Source organism: Micromys minutus (assembly GCF_963924665.1).
Source record: "Micromys minutus genome assembly, chromosome: 6".
Lineage (NCBI taxonomy): Eukaryota > Metazoa > Chordata > Mammalia > Rodentia > Muridae > Micromys > Micromys minutus.
In genome coordinates, this window is record NC_137975.1 from 373,145 (window position 1) to 399,480 (window position 26,336).

The window sequence follows — 26,336 nt, forward strand, 5'->3', positions numbered from 1 at the left end:
TTTCCAGGGATCCACTTGTCTCGACTGGGAAACCAACTGCCCCACATATATGGTGCTCATTTCCTCTGAATGGCCACACATGGATGGCAGTAAAGTCAACATTAACTGGACTCAGTGACCAATGAATAAATAAGTCAATAAATAATGTGATGTTAGGAGGGAATACATGTAGAGAGGTGTGAAAAAGTTGGATAGGGCGTGAACAAAATGTGTTTTATGTGTATCATAATTTGCCTTCTGCTGCTATGACACATGCCAAAACCAAAAGCTACTCAGGAAGGAAAGAGTTTATTTGGCTTACAGGTCACATCATCTGAGGAAGGCAATTTAGGAACTCAAGGCAGAAACTCAGAGGCAGGAGGTGAAGTAAAGTCGATGAAAGAATGTTGCTTATTAGCTTGTTCCTTCTGGATTGCAGTGCCTCTTTTCTTGTACATCACAGGGCACTTTTCCTAGGGATTGTACTGCCTACAATGGGATATTCATTCCTATCCTCCATCAAACATTAATCAGGAAAATGCCAACATAAACTTGTGGAGGAAAGTTCTTGATTGAAATTCTTTCTTCCCAGATTATCCTGGCCTCTGTCAAGTTGACAACAATTGACAAGTACAACTAACCCATGGTTAACTTGACAGAACAACACATTCCTATAAACTCATAACATTTCCTTTCTCATTTGTCTGTAAGAATTCATATAAGTATCAACTTTTTAAAGTCCCATACCTTTTAACAATTCAAAAACGTAAAAGTTTAGTCCTTCAAATATCTAAAGTCTCTTCAAAAGTCAAAAATCTCTAAAGTATTTATACTTCTAATTTAACAAATAAGTCACATACATCCTTGTTTGGGGGAGACACACATCCTTTTTCAATAACTACTCCAATACTGGGATTTCTACTGTAACTGAGGTTATATAATTGCCAGTGACCTCTTCTGGTCTGATGCATACTTCAGCTTTTTGATATAACCACTTAATATGAAAGTTTTATACCACAAAAACCTATACTATCTGGAAAAGTCTTATTATCAAGTTTGGTGCCTGCTTGAAACTTAGTTTTGGCTCCTCTGGCCTTAAGCTTGGTGTACTACTCCTGAGTAAGTTCTTTACAAAAAAAATTTTGCTTGTCTCTTGTTCATCACAACTGGTCCCTCAACCCTAACTGACCAATATCTGTTATCTCAGTGAACCATATGAAAAACCCTCAGAGATCATTACTACAAAATATCACATAACCAATACTGATAGGGTCTATTCTTCCCTCTAAAAGGAAACAAGCCAGACCTTCATCATATTCTTGACTCAAAAATGTTTCAGATTCTTGTATATAGCCCAATATACTTAGCCTACATTGTCTTTATTCAGCACAAAGTACCAAATGCATCCCACAATCATCCTCAAAAGTCTATTTTCCGATCTATCTCAGCAATATTCCATAAATTTGCTTCCAATTTCAATTGCAATTTACTCTCTTTTGCTATGAGAAATTCTATGACCAAAAGAACTTGAGGAGAAAATAGATTTGGCTTATAGGTCACAGTCTATCACTGGAAGATAAGGCAGTGATCCAAGTGAGAAACTTGTTTTGACTGATTTCTTGGATAATCCAGCACCAGTTTCTCAGGAATAAAATTGTACAAAGTTGTCTGGTACATCCTATAACAATTATTAAGAAAAGTCTCCCACAAACTTGCTTACAAGTCAATCTGGTAAAGACATTTTCTCTATTGAAGTGTCCTCTTCCTAACTTAACATGACCTGAGTCAAGGCAATGAAAAATTGGCAAAGCTTGCACGTAAAACATTCTTAAAGAATAAGCAAATACTTTTAACTAATTTGAAAACAAAAGTGCTCTCAGGTTTCAAACGTGGAGATCTCTACATCCGTGAGCAGTCCCATTATTATGTCAAGCACATGAAGGTGTAGGGCAACAGTCCTGACACTAAGGTACACAAGTCTACTGCAGTATCTATAACCAACTGTCTAATAGTGAGGTGGGGGGACTTGAACAGTGGCACATTTAACTTAAATTTCTCTAGTCCTCTGTGTGTGTGTGTGTGTGTGTGTGTGTGTGTGTATGTTTGCCATCATGCCAGGGCACTTTCAGAAGTACCTTTTTCATTCTACCATGTGGCCTCAGGGGTTGAATTCAAGTCCTACAGCTTGATGGCATCTTTATGATCTGAGCTAACTTAGCATCCGTGATATAATAGTTTGCCTCAAGAGACCATTTATTAATGTATATATTTTTGCCTTCAGCATTCTACTATTGTTGACTGAAAATCTAGTGCTATAATGAAAATAATTTTGTTACATAGAAAACATTGACATGAGAGAAAATAAAAATTAAAAAAACGCCTAACCCCAAACATCCAGAAAGTCCAAGACACAAGGAGAAGACCAAACATCAGGGTAATAGGTATAGAAGAGAGCAAACATTCCCAACTGAAAGGCCTAGAATATCTTCAACAAAATTATAGAAGAAAACTTCTCTAACCTAAAGAAAGAGATAACCATGAACATACAGGGAACCTACAGAACTCCAGATAGATTGGACCAGAAAATAAATTCTTCCCAAAACATCATAGTCAAGACATCAAAAGTTCAAAGAAGAAAGAATACTAAAAGCAGTAAGTAAAAAACAACAGGTAACATGTAAAGGCAGACAGATCAGAATTATACCAGAATTTCAACACAGACTATGAAAGCTAGAAGATTCTGCATTGATATCATACAGATGGTAACAGAACACAAATGTCACCCCAAGATAATATATCCATCAAAACTCTCAGTTACTTTAAATGAGGACACCAAGATATTCCAAAAAAAGACTAATTTTGCACAGTATTTGTCTAAAAATACAGCCCTACAAAGAATAATAGATGGAAAATTTTAACCCAAGGAAAAAAAAAACTTTACCCTAGGAAAAACAAGAAAAGTAATCCTCCTGCAACAATACGAAAAGAAGAAAGGCTCACAAAGATAGTTCTACCACTAACAATACAAATTACAGAAAACAACAAGCATTATTTCCTCAAAACTTTTAACATCAGTGGATTCAATTCCTCAATAAAAAGACATAGACCTTCAGACTGCATACATAAACAGGATCCAGCATTTCACTGCATACAGGAATCTCATCTCAGCAACAAAGACAGACACTACCTCATAGTAAAAGATTAGGAAAAATATCTTCCAAGCAAATGCTTCCAAGAAACAAGCTGGAGTTTCCCTCCTAATGTCAAATAAAATATATTTGCTACCAAAAGATATCAAAACAGATAATGAAAAACACTTTTTACTCATCAAAAGTAAAGTCTATCAATATAATCTCTCATTTCTGAACATCTGTGCTCCAAATACAAGAGCACTCACATTCATAAAAAAAAAAAAAAAAAAAAAAAAAAAAAAAAAAAAAAAAAAAAAAAAAAAACTCTACTCAAAGTATATATTGCAGCACACACAATAATAGTGGGGGACTTCAACATCCCACTCTCATTAATGGACAGATCATGGAAGCAGACTTTAAACACAGTGAAACTAATGGAAGTAATGAACCAAATAGTTTCAACAGACATCAATAGAATAATTCATCCTAAAACAAAAAGGTATAATTTCTTCTCAGCACCTCACTGGCACCTACTCTAAAACTGACCATATAGTAGGTCACAAAAGAGGCCTCAACAGATACAAGAACATCAAAATAATCTCTTGAATTCTATCAGATCCCTATGGACTAAGGCTGGTCTTCAATAACAACAAAAACAAACAAAAGCCTACATACAAATGGGAGCTGAACAATGCTGTACTAAACAGTAGCTTAGTTAATAAAGAAATATAGAATGAGTTTTTAGAATTTAATGAAAATGAGGCACAAAATACCCAAACATATGGGATACAATGAAAATAGCACTAAGAGGAAAACTCAGCTCTGATCACCTCTAAAACGAAACTTTAGAAAGCATACTCTAACATCTTGACAGCACACCTGAAAGCTACAGAACAAAGAGAAGTAGATACACCCAAGTAGAATAGGCGACAGGAAATAATAAAACTCAGAGCTAAAATCATCATAATAAAAATAAAAAGAACTAAACAAACAAACAAAAAAAGGAGCAGGTTCTTTGAGAAGATTAACAAGATTGATAAACCCTTAACCAGACTAACAAGAGAGAGCAGAGAGATTATCCAAATTAACAAAATTAGAAATGAAAGAAGGGATATACCAACAGAAACTGAAGAGATTCAAGAAGTCATTAGATTCTACCACAAAAGCCTACAGTCAATAAAACTGGAAAATATAGGGGAAATGAATAATTTTCTAGACAGATACCAGGTACCAAAGTTAAATCAGAATCAGATAGACCATCTACATAGCCTCACATCCCTAAAGCAATAGAAGCAGTCATCAAAAGCCTTCCAACTAAAAATAAACCCAGGACCAGACTGGTTTAATGCTGAATTCTATCAGACCTTTATAGAAGACCTAATACAATTACTCTCCAAACTATTTCACTAAATAGAAGCAGAAAAAGCACTACTCTACTAATTTTTCCAACCCAAAATTATGTCCATTCCTAATCCACACAAGACCCTACAAAAATAGTACAATAGAAAAATTTTTCTCATGAACATTTACATAAAAACACTCAATAAATTTTTTTGCAAACAGAATGGCCAGGCCTGGCACAGTTTCATCAGGACTCCCAGCATGCCTGCAGATTGCTGGACACCTGGAGGAGCCCCAAGTGGGTTCTCACGGGTGAGTCCACGTTCCTTCCCCACTCTATACTGAGGGAGGCCACCCAGTACTCTCTGGGCACAGAAGGTGGTGCTGCTTGGGAACTCACCCTTTCAGCCCAAGGCCAAACACGGCCCAGTTTCATCAGGACTGGCACGCTCCTGAAGTGTGCTTGACACCTGGAAGATCCTTAGTTGCATTAGAACTGGGCACTGCCATTGGAACTCACCACCTGCCCAGAGAGCCAAACACCCAGCAACAATCTTCATCTGGAGACCACAGGCTCACAGACCCACAGGAGAGACAAACTCCAGTAAAAGACAAGGTCACCCTGCATCACCGATAAAAAGATGACAAGACACAAGTACAAGAAACTGAAACCAAGACAACCTGGCAACATCAGAACCCAGTTCTCCCACCAGGACAAATAGTGGATATCCCAACTTGCCAGTAAAAAAAAAAAAAATTAAACTTAAAATCATACTTCATGATGATGATGGAGATCCTCCAAAAGCAGAAATAGCCCACTTGAAGTACAGGAAATCCAGGAGAACACATGTAAACAAGGAGAAGCCCTTAAAGAAAACACACACACACACACACACACACACACACACACACACACACACACACAAAACCCACAACAATTATTTAAAGAGCTAAAGAAACCCAAAAAGAAACAGGTGAAGGAACTGAAAGCAGAAATAAAACAATGAAGAAATCACCACAGGAGACAACCTTGAAGTTGGAAAACCTAGGAAAGACATTGGAAGTTACAGATGCTAGCATCACCAGCAGAATACAAGAGATGGAAGAGAGAATCTCAGGAGCAAAAGATACCATAGTAATCATTGACAAAACAGTCAGAGAAAATGCAAAAATCAAAAAGATTCTAACCCAAAACATTCAGGAAATTCAGAACACTATTATCCAAACCTAAGGATAATAGGTGTAGAAGACAGCAAAGACTCCCAACTGAAAAGCCCAGTAAATATCTTCAACAAAATTATAGAAGAAAACTTCCCTAACCTAAAGAAAGAGATGACCAACAACATACAAAAAGCCGATGGAACACCAAATAGATTGGACTAGAAAAAAAAAATTCTTTCCAACACATATTGGTCAAAACAACAAATGCTCAAAACAAAAAAACAAAATGAAAGCAGAAAGGGAAAACAGACAGGTAACATATAAAGGCAAATTCATCAGAATTACAGTAGACCTTTCCATGCAGACTATGATCCTGCATTGATGTCATAAATCACCAACCAATGAATTCACATGGAGAGCCCATGGCTCCAGATGCATATACAGCAGGGGATATTATTTTCTGACATCAATGAGAGGAAAGGACTTTGGTCATTGAAGGCTATTTTTTCAAATGTAGGGGAATTCCCAGGCTCTGAGGTGGGAGAGGGGTTTGAAAGAGGGAGCACCATCACGGAATTAATGAGAGGTGTATGGGGAATGGGATTGGTAGAAGGGGGAAAACATCTGAAATGGAAACACAGAGAATGTGTATTAGAAAATACTGTCCTATCTTAATTGATACATTTATCACTGGGCTCTGTGGAAATAATCTGGGTTTTGGTTCTCATTGATTTAACATTCTCCTTGTGCAGATACTAGGTATGTATCCAACGTCAAACTTACTTCCTTAATTTCCACATTTTTAATGTGTCAGAAATTCAGGAATTTTATAGAAGGGATTATGTTTAGTCATTATTGAACACTAAACACATCATATAAATTCTGCCTAAACTAGTTTTTGAAATGTTATACTATCTAAAACTAAAATGACAATAAAATGTAAAATTTGCCAAATGTGCTTCAAATGATATTTATAATTCATCCCTGGGAAAATAAAACCTATTTGAGCACCTTTTATTTCTTTTCATAAGACAAAAACTTGGATGAGTAGTATCATCAACACACGTGGCTAAATTTACCATTTCACTGAAACAATGTGGAAATATTAGCCGTAATTAAACTAAATGCAGGAGTAGAACAAGAATGCCAGTTTGGACATGTCTAATTATAAAAGTTTGTTTCATTTTAAATTCATTTTTATAAAAGAAAAAAATAGTGTAGATGCCCATTTGTAATATGGTTTTATACATTGTTAGTAATGTAAGCATTTGAACATATATTCAAACATCTGAAAAAGGCTTTTATTTTATTAACTAAAAAGTAGAAGATTAAACTGCAGGCCATATGTCCATAAGGAAAACCCTGGTACTGAGCAGATGATGAGCCAACATCTGCATGGCTGAAAGTGTCTGCTTCTTATATTTAACATAACCCACACGGATATAATATTCTTGATAAAGGCAAAAATATTGGTTCTGAACTTTTCCCAAAATTGCACTACTAGGCCAGTTTTGCCAGTCATTGTGAATAAACATGAATTATATAGCACTACTACAAACTGATAACACAGTTTTACAAGATAAAAAACGTGGCAAGAACCTCATGAAGGAAAGTTACGGTTGTTCTTTGTGTTTCACACTTAGCCAGATAAAGTTGAGAGAAAATTAGGTGCATGGTTTCCTTCTTTGGGAAGAAGAGAAACATCATATCCATATAAACTTGAGTTTCAAACAGTTTCCATGCAGATGGGTGCTTACAGATCTAAGAAGTCTTCGATAAAAAAAACATTTTCTTCACAGCTGTAGGAGCCTTTGGCAGAGTAAGTATTTCAACTTATTGATAGACATATCATAAATCACAAAACCTAATTCATGAATGTTACTAAGATGGAATTAGTTTAAATTTTGTTCTTGGTTTTCCTTGTTTTTTTGTATTTGAAGTATATTTATATGTGTATGTGATTGTGTGTGTGTATATTCACGTGTGCAAACACATGTATGTGGAGGCCAGGAGTCAGTAGCAGATATATTCCTCAACTGATCTTCAAAATGTGGCACACTCTAGTTGCTAGACTAGACAGTGAAGACCAGGGTTCTTTCTGTCTCTGCTTCCCCAGATCTGGGATGAAATAAGCACGGAACCCCACATAGGATTTAATGTAGATGCTGAAGAACCAAACTCACTTTCTCATACTTGTGCAGCAGACATTTAACCAACTGATCCACGTCCCAATCCATAAGTCATATGTTCTTATAACACAGAGATCCCACAAGTTAAAACCCCACAGGGCTTTGTTCTGTGCTTTACAAAGACAATCTCACTAAACAACATAGGGATAGAGAGACAGTGTTGGGTGTTCTGACTAGCCTGCTTAGCCACATTTATAATTACAAACAATGCATGTGCTCCAGGTTCAGTGTCTCAAAAAAAAAAAAAAAAAGAAAGAAAGAAAGAAACAATTGAAGAATGATAAGGGAAGGCATACAACCATTTTTCCAGTATCAACACCTATGCACATACACACGAAAATGGATTTGCGCCTTTCTAAAATCAACAAGAAGCAGAATCTGTGATCTCTTAACACCCCTCTCCCAGTGTTGGATACAAAGGAATCCATGATCAGGTATTACAGCTACCCCCAGTAATTGACTAAATGTTTGAAAAAAAAATGCTTTCTTCTCTTTTGTTTTACTTTTTCTCCAGAGATTTCAGCTCTTTTTGATTCTGGCACGTCTGTAACATACATGTTTCAAGAGCCGTACCCAGTGACCAAGAACACAAGCCTTTCCTCTTCTGCTATCTACGCAGATACAACTGCATTTAAAGAAACCATCATGCTGAGTTTTATGACAGCACGAGCCCCTACCCTCTTGCTCTACCTCAATTTCTCTTCTCAGAATTTTCTGGCTATCCTGCTGTCCAGGAATGGTGAGTGTTGGTGGCACAAAGCCATTAGGCCAGACTTGCCTGGAAGGACAGCTCATACTCTACAGTACCCCAAAGTGCCTCAGAGCTGGGCAACCTCAGCCCAACCTTCCTTCCACTTTATCTTTATTAGCTGTAATTGGTATTCTGGGACAGTGTCAATTTGCCACTAAAGTCTAACCCATTGACTTTCATTTGGCTTAATTGTCTTGCAGTAATTATTTATTATTTGTTCCATGCTGAAATACATTATGTGTAAAAGATCATAAGCAGATCTGAATTTCAGAAGGATGCTTCCTGTCATTCTGCGTCCGGGTCTTTTATGCAGGCCATGACATAGGTAACACAGTTGGAGACACAGGTAAGTTCTCAGGGCCAGGCTTGACACAGGATGGGAGTTCTCAAATGGAAAGTGATATCTGGAAGGCACGTCATAGATAAACACAGACTACTTTTTTAGTACCAGCTGACAGGCAGGTTTTCAAGGCTTAAAGTCTTTCTCTCCCTCTCTCTCTCTTCCCCTCTTCCCCTCCCTCCCTCCCTTTCCCCTCCCCCTCCTCCCTTCTCTCTCTCTCTGTCTCTCTCTCTCTCTCTCTCTCTCTCTCTCTCTTACACACACACACACACACACACACACACACGTACGCACACATGCTAATACAGGCTCTCACACTCACTAAATCACTCACTTGCTCTCTTGCTGGCACACACACTAGCCTTTTTCTTGCCCCAGTCTTTTATTGATACTCACAAAGCAGGTATAACAAAAAAAAAACTATAATTATTACCAATGAAACTCAGAAGAATAACCACGTTCCACAAAGAATTAAAAATTACTATTGTTCCCCAAAATTTCAAGCTTTCCCTATTCCCAGGCCTGTGGCCAAAATGATAATAATTGCAAACATTATTACTTAAACTTTACCTTTTAACTTATTACTCTTCAAAGATCAGAACTCTGAGTTCAGCTACTGGCATTTTCCTGTGAAGCTCTAATGATACATGACATGGGCAAGTCTGCCAGGCAGGAGCCAGAAAGAATCAAGTTAGTCCTTAACTCAGTAGTTCTCATAGCTTTCTGTTCCTGTGCATTGCACACAATGACTTTCCTAAGAAACTCAGCGTTTTGACTTAGTTTTAGTAGTGTATAATTTTATGCATTCTATACTTTCTTATCCAGGACCTCTCTCAAATGTTGTGCAAAACGTGTTCTGTAACTTCAATAACTTTTACCTTCCTTGGGGTTCCAGTGTTGGCTCTAAAATCATTTTCTAATAACTTCTTCAAACTTGCTTCGCCAGTCAAGCATTAATCTAGATCTGCCATTGTTCAGGTATTATATTTTCTTCAAGATGAGATCTCACAGCATGTACATTAGGATTGTGCTGTGCTGTGCTCCTGTGCCTCGATTTCCAATTGTTCAAGAATCATTACATTAAGGAGCATGTAATTTCAGAGGATCTATGAGAACAGAAGGAGAAAGAAATAGGAAAGTCAGATATAGCAGAATTATTATGCACATCAGGGCCAACTGAAAGTAGTCACACACAACTGAAATCTATACAGCCATTTTTCAGTGCTAAGGTTTGTTGAAATGGGAACAACTGTTTTTTTTTGCAAAGAACCGCTGAGGGTTACTGAGATGTCTCCATTCCAGTTTACTGCTGGCAGTCCCTGTCATGGTATGCTGTCCCCAGCAGTGAGAAATTAGGTTTCTGAAGCAATCTAGGTAGAAAAAAGGCTTTGACAGAAAACCCTCAGAATCAACTAATATGAGTTGATAAGGGACTCACAAAGACTGAACCTCTTTCTAGGGAACATGCATGGAAATAACCTACTATGTCCTCCACACATAGGTTACAGTGATGTAAGTTGATTTTTAATATGGAAGCAGGAGCTGTAACTGACTCTCTTGCCTGCTTTTCCAATCCTTCCTTCTATCTTTCTTGTCTATCCTTAATAGATAAGTAGGTGCCTGGTCTTACTGGAACTTGATATGTATGCATGCTGGTTGATATCCATCAATGCCTCCTTTTTACAAAGACAAACAATGTAGGAGATAAAGAGGATAATAAGGGAAGAGAAAGAACTGGGGAGAGAAGAGGGAATTTGGGGGAGAGGAGAGGGGGGAGGAGAAACTGCCATTAGAATGTAAAATAAATAATATTAAAATTAAGAAAAGAAGAAACCTAAGTGTTTAAATTATCCTGCAAATCAAATGTCTTCAATAGCATTAAATTCCTTGTCAATAGTGGCTGTCAGATAATAATTAAGTGACTATTTGCGGAGAAAAAGATGATAGTGTCAAAGTAGGTGAGAGACATAATAACTGGCAAGAGTTAAGCATTTCCTCTGTCTTATTGTGAGGTTCTTTGTTCTTTCTTTCATTGTCTTCCATGAATGCCTACAAAAACTTTTTCTTTTCTTATTTTTTTTTTTTTTTTTTTTTTTTTTTTTTTTTTTTTTTGCTGAACTTGAAGTGTTCCTAGAGGAATTAAAATTTTATGTCTTCAGTGAGATTCTAGTATATTTTATACCATTAGGCCATTGACCTGATTAATGAAAGGAAATAAAATTCAAGGTCTGGAAACTAATATAAGTTGGGGCAAAAAGGGTAGTTTTTAAGCTTAAAGGCCTTGGACTGAGAACATTGTAAACAAGTCCAGGCTTGTCTAGCTAAGCCCATTGTTAAAACATTCCAGTGGCTAGGTCAACCAATCATAAAGATACAATAGGAATGCAGAAGCTTATCCAGGCTGTCTTTTACAACTGAGTCTTTGATCAAATGATCCCCTCCTGAGTCTATTTAAAAGTTATATGTTAATCACAGGTTTTCCTGACTTAGATAAGCATTTGCTCCACCAGTCTCCTGACTTCTTGACTGCACCTACTGTTCTGCTGATACATAGTCACGCTGTGGGTGAACTTTGTATCCACACTAATTCTTCCCAGCCCCTGACCCTTTCTTTATAAAAACTCCCAGCTTTCAAGTCTCCTGGTCTATACCTCTATCTCCTACATGAGATACGTATTGGCCCCGAACTCTGTCATTAAACTACCTCATCCTTTTGCAGCAAAAGGTCTCTCGAGTTTCATTGGGTAACCCCATGTCCTGAGACTCAAGTGAGGGTCCCCAAAAAGGGGTCCTACCCTGGATCAGGAACTAGGAACCAATGTGCTTTAGAGCCCAGAGTAGTAGCTCCTACCTAGAAGTCAACATTCAGTGCCATTTGCCTATGCAGTATGTTCAAGAGGAGACTAGGATAACAGACCATATCCCCTAAAAAGAAAATGTGGTTGCTTCCTGTTTTGGAAGTTAGGGATTCTCACAAATTGAAGTGATGACCAGCAGAATAAAAATTTAATTAATAAATATGTTTACCTGCAAATCTTTTGTAATCAGGATTTATTCACAAGCATATTTAGTAGAATCAACAACTTGTATTAGAAAGCTTTTCACCTTGTTCTGATTTTTTTTTCAGCTGCAATGTGATTTCAGCCAGCTTTAAGGTTGAAACCTTTGTTTATTAGTCTTCTTATATACCACTTTAATTACACACAGAAAGATAACATCAGTTCTGAGATAGGGAACAAGCAAGTTAACAATCAAAGATCCTGTAACTGTCTTTTTGGGGACCAGGTGTGAAGATCAGGGATAAATGGTGATCAAAGAGGCTGTCACTGCCTACATCCACTGAGTCTGCCCTGTCCTGATCTACATTTCAAAGGTAAATGTACCTTCCTGGACTTCAGTCCTAAGGGGTTTGCTCTGAACTTCAGATGCAAATGTGCTTAATTCTAGCCCTCTCAAGACACAACACAGAAGCCAGTTTCCTGCCTATGATCTACTTCAAGATGTCCTGAAAAATTAATATTTCTCTACCACCAACTGACCAGAGGTGCCAAAAATGCTCTCCATATCTCCCCCCTTTTAATTATATAAACAAGACTGCATCTGTCTTAGGTCGTCTAACAGAAACACTTCTGTTACCTGAAATGTATTGAATTGCATTATTTCTATTAGTATTCCCTATTAATATTCTGAATTACCCTTGTTCTGATTTTAAGATAACTTTAAGAATTTCGGAGTGATGAAGAAATGGCCAGCTTAAAATGATCTTATTTGGTCTCTTAGGAAGATGGAAACTTCACTTCCATTACTTAGGGGTAAGAAGCTAAGGTGCAGAATTAGAAGAATAAAAATTGTAAGCACCCAGCCAAGTTCTCCTCTTGTAAATTTATTTTACATAGTTAATCATGCCAGAGGTGAGAAGATGCCTGTGAGTCAAAGCTGTGTGCATGAGCTGAAAAGTCATCAAGCACAAATAAAATCTATACAGCCATTGTCCAGGGCTAAGGTTAAAAGAAATGGGAACAAATGTTTTATGCAAAGAGCTGCTGCAGGCTACTGAGATGTCTCCATCCCAGCCTACTGCAGGCAGTCTCTTGTTTCAGATGGTGGGTCCCCTAGAGGGATGTGTTTCCTGCTTCTCAGTGAACCAGACATAGACTGATTTTTTTTTTTCTTTGCTATTGATATTTTTAGTTTTAGACTTAGACTTATTCAGCTGACACTGTTACTGTCGCTTCAAGTCAGAACCTGGTTAGGTACTAAACAAAAAAAAATAATTGTCATTGTTGAGATGTAAGCCCCCCCATACACACACAAACTCACACACACACACACACACACACACACACACATACACACACACACACACACACACACATTCATGGGCTTAAAAGATGTTAGGGGTTATTATAAGGTAAAGGAGTTCTTGGAAGATGCAGCCCTAGATTTTTGAGTGACAGACAACTACTCAGAAATAGAAATTATAGGAAGGAGGCTTTAAATGATAGCAGCTTGTCCAGAGAAGTGGGGGTGATCTGAGCATACCCTTGATCTCAACATTTCAATGTGCTTCTGTATGCTTGTAAATGAGTGCAGCACGGGGTAGGGGCATGCATACATGTTTGTGTGTGCATACATTTGGAGATTGGAATATAACCAGTGGTACCATCCTCAGGAATACTGTCTAACTATCTGAGTCTCTCTCTTTGTCTAGGGGGTCACCAATTGGTATTGTCTGGCTGGCCAGTACGCTCTAAGATTCTATCCTTCTTTACCTCCAGGATGCTGAGGTTCTATGTCAATACACCTGGCATCAATCTCAGGCCCTTATTCTTATAAAGTATGCACTCCATCAACTAAGATATCAACACAGCAGGGCATTTTGCTGAATAACAGTTTTCCCTTCCCCATAATAAAAATTTAATTTTCTTCAATAGTATCATTTGTCAAATGTTCTGGAAGCCATTTCTACGTGGAAGGAACTATTTAATATGTCAGAAACATGAGGAGGATCATGCCCTATCATTAAGAATCTACCTATAATCTAGAAATGCATATTATTAAATGCTTCTCATTCACATATAGTTCATACAGATTGAATAGAGTTAGACTATCTACCAGGAAAGATATGGATATTATGAGAGGTGGACAAAGTTGACCATATTTATACTGGGAAAGAAAGTTTTAAAATATTCCCCAAAGAGTGACTTTTTAATCACAAGAAATAAACCAGCATTCTTTTGGCAAATAAAATTTTAATTAAAATGTTTTAAGTGATTTCTACTTATTTTATTGTGTTATGTTCATTATATATTATAAAAAATGTGCATATATGTATCTTAGTGAATGATTTTCTTCTTCCTTTGCTCTGATAAGCTAGGTTATCAAAGCAATAAAAAAGGGGTCATAGTTTAATAATGTTGCCCATCATGGAGCGAAGAATTCAGGAAGGAGCTGAAGGTAGCCAGAAAGCAGAGAGAGATGGATGTTGCTGCTCAGCTCAGTTCCTCCTTTTAATCCTGTCTAGGTTCCCAGGACATGGGATGGTGCTGCCCACATTTAGGGCAGGTTTTTTAACTTCAATTAACCTATTTCAGATAAACCCTCACAGCTTTTCCATGAAGCTAATCTCTTTAGTTATTGTAGATAGTGTCAAGTTGACAATCAATATTAATGATTGAATTGTCAATATTTGATCCCTCATGCAATTATTTAAGTTGGTCTCTCTTTTTTTGTTGCTTGCTGGTTAAAATATACATGTAAATTTAAAAGATGCACAAAAGGGGGCATCAATCTATGCTGAAATTCATTCAGTACAATATCCAAATGATCAGTTCACCTTTATCAATTTTTTGAGCAGAGACATTTATAAGATCCTCAGTCTAAGTTTCTGATTGCCCACACATCAAAAGAAATAATTATGACCTGAAATACTTGACATTTTGTATGTACTTAGTCAAGAAAAAAGAAAAGTAACAAAAGAGCAAGACAAGAAATGCCTTCAAAGTTCAAAGCCTACCAGCTGCCAGACAGGGTCAAGTTGATAGTAGGATGTCCTCACTCTCACTGCAGTCTCTCAAAGAAGTCCTTCCTAGGTCACTGTTGCCTTTAGTCACTTCTAGGTCAACAATATATGTCTGAGTTCCTCTGGGCATAAGGAATTCTGAAGCACAGAGCTGTAGAAGAATGTCCCAGAATGATTTTGTTGTTTTTGCTGTTTGTTGTTGTTTTGCTTTGCTTTGCTTTGAGAAGGGTAAGAAATGTTCTGTAGCATAGAGTTAATCTACAGTGTTAAGTGGTGGGTCTGAGCAGGGGAAAAAAGACATGTGGGTAGAATAAGATGCATACATAAGTTTTCCACCTCCCCTCCCCCACGTTGTTGCCATGAAAACTACTTCGGATATTATTATGAACAGAATTTTGCCCCTACTTCCCAGACTAGGTAATGAAGTCCTCATTGTTTCCTCTTAGATTTGGAGTAAGAGAGAAATACATCAAATGAGGTCATGGAGTTTCAAGCCCTGATACTAAAGAAGACACTGGTGGGCTTTATATTCCCTCTTCCCTTGAGATGTAAGAACACATTTCTCTATTCAGGAAAAACAAAACTTAAGAGAAAAGGGAAGAAAAGAAAAGAAAAGAAAAGAAAAAAGAGAAGAAAAACTAATGAAGGAGATAAAGTTTCAAAGCTATGTCACTACTTAATCAGTACATGATATTTTATTTTAAACATTTAACCAAAAACATAACAAAATAATGGATTTGTACATACCTCATAGACAGTAATTTACAAGTAAAGACAAAATGGTATATAACTATATACCTTTAGTAACTACACTGAATAATAATCTTCAGCTTACACATTTGATTGTGAACATAAAATGTACCATATACATATGTGAGTGTGAGTGTGTGTGTGTGTATGTGTTTGTGTGTATGTGTGTGTGTGTGTGTGGTACAACTTTATATAATAGAAAATTAAATATAAAATTATTGACTTTCAGAACATTTATGAAATAAAGAACTGAATTTTATCTTAATAATGTCACCATTGAGCCAAACATCTTAGCGTACAGAGTGTGTCCTGGTTGAAATACGTATTCAGCCTCCAGTGGGAGAATGGGCCACCAAGTATATGAAGTCCCCATAGAGTACTGGAGAAGATTTTATAACCAAAGTTAAGGTTAGCATCGTAAGGTCAGAAAAGACAGTAAAAGGGAAAGATAAAAACGTGAAGTGTCAACATAAAAACACAGCATCCATTTTCAAGAAGATAAGAGATATTTTACTCTGGAGCCAGTAATGGGTGATCAAGGCTATAGGACATAGATTAATCAGAGAACACAGATTTGGGGTACCTCAAATTTTATGTTCCCATGTGGTAACAGTTTAATGAAGTTTTTTGGTACCAGAAAAAATGAAAACCACGAATTAAGACACTTCTCAAATACATTTGGGAAATATTAGGTAGGATGGTTAAAGCAGAAATACAAACACGTCTCTCAGACTTTTGGTTAGTGGAAGTCATAAGTTAATATAAAAGGTTTCATTTTATAGTAAATGAAATCTGCCATGAAGATGTTTACTCAAACACAAAGGTGTTGGCTTTTGTGTGTGTTAGAGGTGGTCCATGACAAAATATAAAAAGTTTCCAGAAGGTATGCTTCTTCTAAGAAACTTTTTATAAAAAGAAGAAAGATTTGTCATTGTACCATGTAATATTCCAATCAGTGCTTACCCCAAAGGAAGCAATGTTTTCTGGGATTGTTTCCTGTTCTCATAGAGAACACGCTCCCTAGAGTTGCACGTTCCAGGTCAGAATCACACCTTCAAACAACTGGCAAAACAAAGATGTTCAGGATGAGAATTTAGTGCTAGAATGAGTCAACTCACCGGCATAGGGCCGCTAATGAGACTCAGGATGACTTCAATTTTGGATAACTCCTTACAAGTTTCTCCAGAGGGTCTTAGCTTAAATAGGGACAATCTGAAGGTAAATGTACAGTGATTTCCTCCAAGTCTCTAGCTGTCTAGGAGATAATAGTGTCACAAGATTATAGTATTCACTCTGGTAAGAATTTATGTCTCCTTTCTGGTGTGTGAATGAACAAAGTCTTCTGAATGAACTTTGGTTTGCACAGCAGAGGTTGAATGTTATTGTCCCTCAGAGAATTCTCTGTAAAGTTCCACTTGACAACCTCTGGTGCATGTTTGGAGGTAAAGTTACTGGCTCTGTCTGTTGATCAGATATTCTGTGGCTATATTTTCTAAAAGCCTCTGGGTCTTCTCACTTTTGTACTTTCCCAGTTTAAACAACCCTCAATAAATGTTCTTAGAACTGAACACTTTTTTTCAAGAAAGTTTGCATAGTTACCAGTATAGTGTGGGCCTCTAATTATTATTTCCCATGATGCTCAGCTATTGGGAAAGAGCAGAGCTATTGGAGGCACCAATTTTTCATGTATAAATCTGAAATGATTGTGTTGTCCATTTGTCTCACAGAAGGTGTGGGAGACTAATGAGGTTCTGGTCATAGAGGCTCAGATAAAAGGTGTGAGATAAATATAAAATAGAATCATTACAGAATGGATGAAAAAGATGGCTGCATACTGACCGTTTTATACATCGAAATAACATGTGGTGCAGAAAACCAATAAAAATATAGTGTTTTCAAAGTGCATAGGGATATGATTCAGTGTTTGCTGGACAGGCAAAAGAACCAGAGCACTATCCTAGCCCATGACATGTGACCATAACCACTGTGCTGGAAGTCAGAGACAGGTGAATTTCTGGAAATCACTGATAAACAGTTTTTGCCATTTTATGAATAGCAGGTTGAGAGGGAAAGAGAGAGAGAGAGAGAGAGAGAGAGAGAGAGAGAGAGAGAGAGAGAGAGAGAGAGAGAGAGATGTTATCTTTACGATAAAAGACCAGGTGGGTGGACCTGGAAGAAGACACCACTGGTGTCTTTCATGTAGTACAAACACATGTGTCACACACACAGACATGTCCAATATCCACATTAACATAAACTTATAACATATACAACATCTGTTTAAGGAGTATTGAACAGGGATGAGTGGAGTTGAGATGAGGTGCATGAGCCGCCGATACAGCAGCACAAGCCTTTATACGTTCCACATAGCATGTCTAATATCAAAGGGATTTTCATGAAGATCAGATGTGGAAGAAGGTAGTAACAGACATAATTGAAAATACTTCATGAAGAAAAGAGTAAAGAAGTAATGTTTGTTTTTATGCAGCTCAGCAAGTTAGAACTATAACACATCCACACAACGTCCATAGACTAAGGCTAAAGCCAAATCTAAATACTCTAACACATCCACACAACATCCAGAGACTAGGTCTAAAGCCTAAATATAAATGAAGGATAGAACTTGTCAACAGAAACACACATGCTTAGGAGATGGTAGAACTATCTCCAAATCTAAGTCAAAATGCCTTCCAAGATGAAATTATAGGTGTGTGATATTGCTGTTTGAGCCTTCCTTAGGACATTTACAGGTATGTCCCCTTATGTGTAAAACACATGCCCAGAGTTAGCATCTTAAAACAGCAAACATCATGTCACGTCATTCTGAAAGCAACTGAAATTTCATTAATTGTAAAATACCAGCTCTAGTCTCCAAATAGTTCAGACCCTTATTCTGAGCTGTTGGAATAGGAAAGGTCCCAGAGTTTGCTTTTGAGACCTCTCCTTTCCCTGCTCATAGGAAAATTCAGTTTCCTGCTTCTTAATAATAATCATCAGAAATGGCAGCTTTGTCCCATAGGGGAAAGCAATACCAAAGAACACACAACACAACTGGAAGACATTCAGTGTGATAGAATGACACACGGGAGAATATTAGGCTACAGGAATTATCCAAGTTTGCTGTAAGCAGTCTGGTGACATGGACTTCACTAACATATAGTTATTGTTGAGGTATTTATCTTTGGGCAAACTACTTGTACCTAATAAATGTCAAAGAAAAAAAAACATCTGGGCAAATATTGTCAGTAATAACATAGTAACAGATTCCTGTGACTGTCACTAGCCTCATAGTCTAACTGGTAAATTCCTAGCAAATGAGATCTCTCTCTCTTTCTCTCTCTCTCTCTGTCTCTCTCTCTCTCTCTCTCTCTCTCTCTCTCTCTCTCTCTCTCTCTCTCTCTCTCTCTCTCTGTATGCATTTAAGGGTACATACACTTGCATGTGGAAGGCAGAAGACTATCTCAGGTGGTTTTCTTCAGAATCTGTCTACATTGTTTTTTGTTGAACTGCTCTTTCAGCATTCTGAAGTTTGCTGATTTAGCTAGTTAGTTGACCTGAGTGATCTGCCTGCCTCTGCCGTCTCAGTGTTGGTACTAGTACTATGTACTACAACATCCAGTACTTCTGCACAGGTTCTGGGTATTGGACTTATGTTCTCAAACTAGCTGAAAATAACTTACTGACTGACTGAGCCATAGCCCCAGCTCAACCAACACCTACTTCAGTCATCTTAGTTCTAGATAAGCTAATCTTAGAATAAAATTACCACCACAGTGTTTAATGTGTTTTCTAATCTGTATGTGTATACATTATAAATTCTGATGAAGTGGTCTTTTCAAAATTCAAATATGTTCAAATCATTCCTTTCCTACAAGTCTCCATCGTTTCTGATTCAATCTCAAAGTCTCCCCTTCTCGTTTACACAGTCTTGCTTTCCTATGACTTCCGTGTGCTTAGCTTTCATGTACCCAGCTGGGCCCTGTTCCTGCATTCAATCATGTGTATATTTGTGTCAATGAAGTTATTCTATTCTGTTTCCTTAGTGGTCTTAGTACATGTTTGAAGTTTTCTGTCCTGCCTACCAACCTTCCTTGTAAGAACACACACATATGTGAGGCTCATTTAATGAGAACTATCTCTTAGTACATGTTTGAAATTTTCTGTCCTGCCTACCAACCTTCCTTGTAAGAACACATGTTCGTCTCATTTAATGAGAACTATTTCTCCTCCTCCCACAGTGAGCCCTCCTGAAGCATGTACTCAGCAGTCCGTTACACAAACTGACAGTCTCTGTCACCTTGCCCCTCTGCAAAGACACCCATAGGATTCATTACCCCTGACTTAGCACCTCTGAGAGCTCAGTCTGTGTAGGAGGAACAGGCTGCTGTAAAAGCAATTTTCCTCGTTAAATTTTTTAATAGACTCAACTATATCAGGGTATTTTTAAGTGAAAGGACCTTCTTCTGAGCATGCACTAGTGATCAATCTTTGTAAGTACTCAACATAATCTCTCATGTAGTTCACTAAAGCACACCTAAGGAAAGGAATTCAACTAGGTAGTAACAGTACCTCAAGGTACAGATCAGAATAGTTGGTAAAGTGCTTGCTGTGCAAACATGGGGTCCTGAGTTCAGATTTTAAGAACCAACATAAAACCACTTATACTAACAGGGGCATGGGTCTCTAATCCCAGTGCCACTGTGGAAAAATGGAAATTGAACAGAAGAATCCCTGTGAGGTCATAGACCTGCTCACAATAAATAAACCACAGGACAAGAAATCCTATCTCATATAATATAGAATGCAAGGACCAGATGGAGAATCTTCTCCAACTTTGGAATATCTACTGTAATCTGTATGCAACTCTGCATACTCAGACAACCAAATACAGAGACATACAACATTTTTTTAAAGACTGAAGCACTTTAGTGTAAATGAAATTTATTACATTATAAGAAAAGAAAGAAAGAAAATGTCATGCCTTCTTGTAGAAATAAATCAGTTTGGGATGTGTGTTTTCACACTTTTGCAGGGATGACCTCTGAAAAGATGAAGGACATCACATTAGGCATTCAAATAGATCATTGGAATGAAAGCAGAGCAATAAAACTCACAGAAACAGCTGGAATCCTGGTTCCCAACTTTCCTAGCAATGGAGCTAAGTAAGCCTAGATGTTCTGTAACATAGGTCACTGACATTTGTCTGTCTCCTCAATAAATTGGCAATGAGAGTCTAATGCCTTGCAAGGTGGGAAATGAATTAGCATACTGCCAAAGGTGCTGAAAAACACAGTGTTTACTTCATAGCTGAAATATTTTGATAAAGTAATAATCCTCCCATAATGTCTACTCAGCTTTAAATAACAGCCTGTCTCTGTGCTCAAGGTTTAATTTTGTTTACTGCCCTTGTCTTATTGTTATATTTAGTAGTGTCCGAAATATTATTTTATACTGGAAGCTGAAGCTTTTGTCCTAGCAGAGTGGAACAAACCCAACAAATCAAGGACAGAGCAAAAAGGAACAGAAGTTTATTTTCCCTGAGTGGGCTTACTTTTGCCTCCTGCCTTCAGGTACACTCCACCAGACATTTTTGTCTGCTAAGTGTTTGTGTTGTTAGGGTTTGATTTACAGCTACAGTGCATCCTGGCTAACAAGCTGAATGTACTTTAGATACCGACATGAAAAAATACATGCTTAAAATAATATTCCTAACTATTTGAAGCCACATTCTAATGTCCTTTCATTTTCTCCTTTGTCAATAGAATCTTACCATGGCACATATTCATTTTCTTCCACTGCTTTTCTATTTGTTGCATGATATTAAACAAAGGGCACACAAAAGTATGGAGACTCCAGAAAGTTAACATTATAAAATAACAGTATCTGTGATTTGCATGGTCTACGTTTGACGAAGATGTCACTCTGAAAAATATCATTATTTACAAAAAACATTAAGCCATCTCTCAGGTATCTGTTAAGGTATCACACAGTTACTATCTTGATGATGTTACATTTCATTTTTCTTAGAAGATGGAAACACATTTTTATTCCAGACAGGTACCAAGAAACCTAAGTACAATTGCACAATGATACAAAAGTAAAGTGCACCAAATTACAATAACACAATTTTTAAGGCTTGGTTACAGAGCACGGGTAAAAGATTACTTGAAGAAGCATGAATGATTCCTCAAATGTTGAATTGCCTCAAAGTCCTTCCACCAAGTCATCCAAGTTCTATCACCTTGGTCTTAATCCAACTTAGTTGGAAACCTCAAAGAAACTACATCATGGAATCTTGCTTTTAATTCGCCCTTCTATTTGTATATACTCTAAGACCTCCCAACATCACTGACAAATGGATGAAGGCAAAGGAACAAGATTTGAAGCCATAGGCGAGAGTTTCCTAACTCTCTAGTTCTCAATCTGGTAGGAAGTATCAATACCTCTATTAATATTATCATGGACCTAGTTCCATTGGATTGTCCTGCTGTCATATCCATGGATACTGGTTTGATTCTAAGATAGCATCTTCTAACAACCAAGTAAAAAATGCCACACAACAAGTGTTCAGTCTTAATTGGGACCTATATGGAAACATCTTTGGACATGTATGTGAGACACTTTGTAGACTAGATTAAAGATTTGGGAAGAATTATCTGAAATTTGGGGGCATCATTATTGTGCTTTCTATACAGAGAAGAATGCAAACTGAGCAGAAGTATCCACCTATCTCAATTTTCTGGCTGAGGACAGAGCCATGACCATTTTGGTGCCTTGAATTCCTTAATTTTCCTGATGTCCTCTTAGCCTGTAATTGAAAATAAATATTTCTTTAGTTGATTGAGACAGATATTGTGTCTATTCAATAGGGAATTTAATTAATGCTGTATCTAAGCAGAATTTACCTGGGTTTTTGGATGGTACATGTGTAAAATCCAAGCATTAGCTGTTTTGTGGACTCAGGAATCAGTTGCTGAAAATGTTCTATCCAACCACCCTTAAATACTAGCAGAATTCTTTTATCTTGGTCTGATAATCAGTTTCAATGATAGGCAGTCAGATCTTAAGCATCAGAAGGGATGGATGACTCCATGGAATCATTGTCTTTGAGATACACCAAAACTGATGCACATATCCATATTTACTTGTGTTATACCAAGCCAAAAAGTCTGCCTAGAACCCAGCCAGTATCATCACCATGACTGTCATCCATGGTGATGGAAGGTACTCTGCATGTTGCTGAAGTATAAGGGCATCATCAATACCCTTCCCTCAGAGATTCTCACAACACACCTAATGCCTGTGAAATTTCAAAGCAGACAAAACCCTATCATTAAGAAGAGAAAGTGAAATCAAGTCTGATCCTTAATTGAGAATCTATTTACAATTGAAGAATTCTGGGAAGGAGAGAATTAACTTTCTACAATGTAGTGTCACTGGGTATATAAACCACAAAACTGACTTCACGTTGTGTCTCCTCCCTCACTCTGTGTGTGTATGTGTGTGTTTTCTTCTTTTTCAGTTTGTCTAGTTTTATATATATAGAATTAGGAAAAATACAGAGTTTGGGAAGTTATAGAAAAGGTTAAAAGAAGAGAAAGAAGTTAAGAAATATATTACATGAAAATAATTAAGTAGAAAAAGTTTAAAGAAACAGGTTAGAAATATCATTTCCATTTAGCAGACTGTGTTATTTATTGACATTGTCTGTTCGCTAAATACTTCTGAAATATGTTATCCTGGCACTGGCATTGTCTGTTAGTTAGGGAGTCATAGACAATATCACAATGGGTGTCTTTTGGTATGTATGAAAACAGAAAGGCTACTGTTTGACTCTGAAATTACGTCCTTACAGTTATATTCTACTTCCCACAAAGTATGTAGATTGATATTGTAGTCTACTGGAGATTCCTGTTTTCTACTATTAAAAATGTCTCCGCCAATCACATGGAATAAGAGCCTCTTTAACACACCGTATCTTGAGATTGCTTAGGAATTTTAATCAACCATAAGCAAGTTTAGTAATTTTTTGGTTTATATAGTCATTGAGAAATTTATATTTGTACATAATAAATTTTAATTTTATCAATGCCTGTCTCATCCACCCAGATCTTTTCAGGCTCCTCTACACCATATACTCCTCCTAACTTTATCTCCTTTTTCATAGCTAACTGAGATTAGCAGGTGCTGCTATTATATGCATGGGTGTGGGGCCATGCACTGAAGCACAAATAATATTACCTGAGAGAGTTCCCTAAAAAACAAGCAGACAAACAAGCAAGCAAACATACACACACACACACACATACACACACACAGAGACAGACAGACAGACAGACACACACACACACACACACACACAGAGAGAGAGAGAGAGAGAGAGAGAGAGAGAGAGAGAGAGAGAGAGAGAGAGAGAGAAAGCAAAGGAAAAACTGGTTTTAACTACAGTAATAGCCTTCAAGAACAATGCACCTCAGCCCTTTTCCTTCTGACTTTTACTGGACCAGGTACATGTCTAACACTACTAGTCACTATTGCTATGAGTTAAGGAAAACAACCTCTGGAAATTACCATCTTCTCTCCTCCTTTTAGAATGGCATAGTTACTGTGGGGCTGATGAACTAAATTTTATTGAATATAAGGCTTAAACCATGGAACAAAACTCAATCCCTGTACTGTTACTTGGCTGATAATACTTGGCCAGAGATCATAACCCTAAGGGAGAACACACTAGATCTCTTTAGGAATGTGCTCCCAATTCCAGCTCTGGTTTTCAGACTTACAGAGAAAGAACTCTAACTTTCTGAGCCATCTCCCCGACTAGAGGTTTGGCATTTTTAAACATTCCAGGATCTGGGGATCAAACAGAAGTACTGAATACTGACAATGTAAAATACCTTGCAATGTTATCACACATTGATATAATTTTTATGAACTGTAAAATTGATCATCAATGACCATCAGTTATAATATTTGTTTTACAAATAGCCATTTTGTTTTCTAGAACAATCAATTTTTTTGCCATTATTTGTGTGTGTGTAAGTTTGATATTTTCCATTTTCTTAGTAGAAATCAAAAAGGAGTTGTGCTCCTGCTGCAGCAGCTTCACACAGGAAGTAGAGTGTGTGCTGGGAGAAGCCAGCTGCTTTGAGCGGAAAAACATAAACAGAAATCTGTGGTGACACAGATGCTGGAATGTCTTATCCACTGTTACAAGATAGGGGGTTGTTAGGTATAAGGTAACTTTTTTGATAGCTTTTATTAGTTTATTTATTCATGTTTCTTTCTTTTTTTTCTTACAACTTTATTTAAACAAGAGAAATACATGTACAGATTTTTAAAAGCATTTTGGCATAACACTATATGAATATAATTTTGTCAGTACTTAATACTTTTAGTGGTTTGATAGCATGCATTGAAATCCACTAGTTACCATAAGTATAGATTAAACATAATGATCTTTTAATAACAATAGTTGCCATAAGGCTATATTCCTAATCTTTGATTATCAATGATTTAATGTCTAGGTGTACCACACTCTGATAGGGTGCTATATATTTCTCTTTTTTTTCCTAAGAAGGACTGAGGCTTTCATTTTTTGGCCTTTGTTTTTCTTGAGCTTCTAATGACCTGTGAGTTGTTTCTGAGGTATTCAGAGCTTTCTGGGGTTAGTATCCAATTATCAGTGACTGCATATTATGTCTGTTCTTTTGTGACTGGGTTATCTCACTCAGGATGATATTCTCTAGATACATCTATTTGCCTAGGAATTTCATAAAGTCATTGTTTCTAATATCTCAGAAGTACTACATTCTGTAAATATACCACACTTTAAGTATCCATTCATGTACTGAAGAATATCTGGGTTCTTTCTAGCTTCTCGCTATTATAAATAGGGCTGCTATGAACATGATGGGGCATGTGACCTTATTGTATGTTGGAGCATCTTTGGGGTATATGCCCAGAGTGGAATAACTGGGTCTTCAGGTAGGACTATGTCCAATTTTCTAAGGAACCTCCGAAGTGATTTCCAGAGTGGTTGTACCAGCTTACAGAGTCACCACCAGTGGAGACTCTCTGCATCCTCACCAGTATGCGCTGTCATCTGAGTTTTTTATCTTAGCCCTTCTGACTGGTGTGAGGAAGAATCTCAGGGTTATTTTTCTTTGCATTTCCCTGATGACTAGGGAAGTTGAGCACTTTCTTAGATGCTTCTCAGCCATTTTATATTCCTCAATTGAGAATTCTTTGTTTAGCTCTGTACCCCATTTTTAATAGGATTGTTTGATTCTCTGGCATCTAACTTCTTGAGTTCTTTGTATATAATTAGACATCTTTCTGATGTGGTGTTATTAAAATATCTTTACCCAATCTGTTGGTTGCCATTTTGTTTTCTAGACAGTGTCCTTAGCCTTAAAGAAACTTTGCAATATTATCTAGTCTCATTTCTCGATCATTAGTCTTAGAGCACAAGCCATTGGTGTTCTGTTTAGGAAATTTTTTCTATGCCTGTGTTCTAAGGTTTTCACTACTTTCTCTTCTAATAGTTTCAGTGTTCCTAGAGATCTTTGATCCACTTGCACTTGAGCTTTGTATAGGAGATAAGAAAAGGTCTATTTTCATTCATTCCTAAAACAGTTTATGTACACCTGGATCACTCAGACATCTGGTT

General features: G+C 37.1%; 1 protein-coding gene across 1 annotated transcript in view; it reads left to right on the forward strand.

Moving 5' to 3' along the window:
* The window catches only part of LOC308421673 (contactin-associated protein like 5-1), a gene marked incomplete at both ends in the record, with an annotated part of 467,964 nt that overhangs the window by 355,786 nt on the left and 85,842 nt on the right, over positions 1–26,336 (forward strand). The window contains one exon of the mRNA XM_080918125.1: positions 8,316–8,544. Coding sequence (XP_080774251.1) covers positions 8,316–8,544 — 229 coding nt within the window. The remainder of the gene's footprint in view (positions 1–8,315; positions 8,545–26,336) is intronic.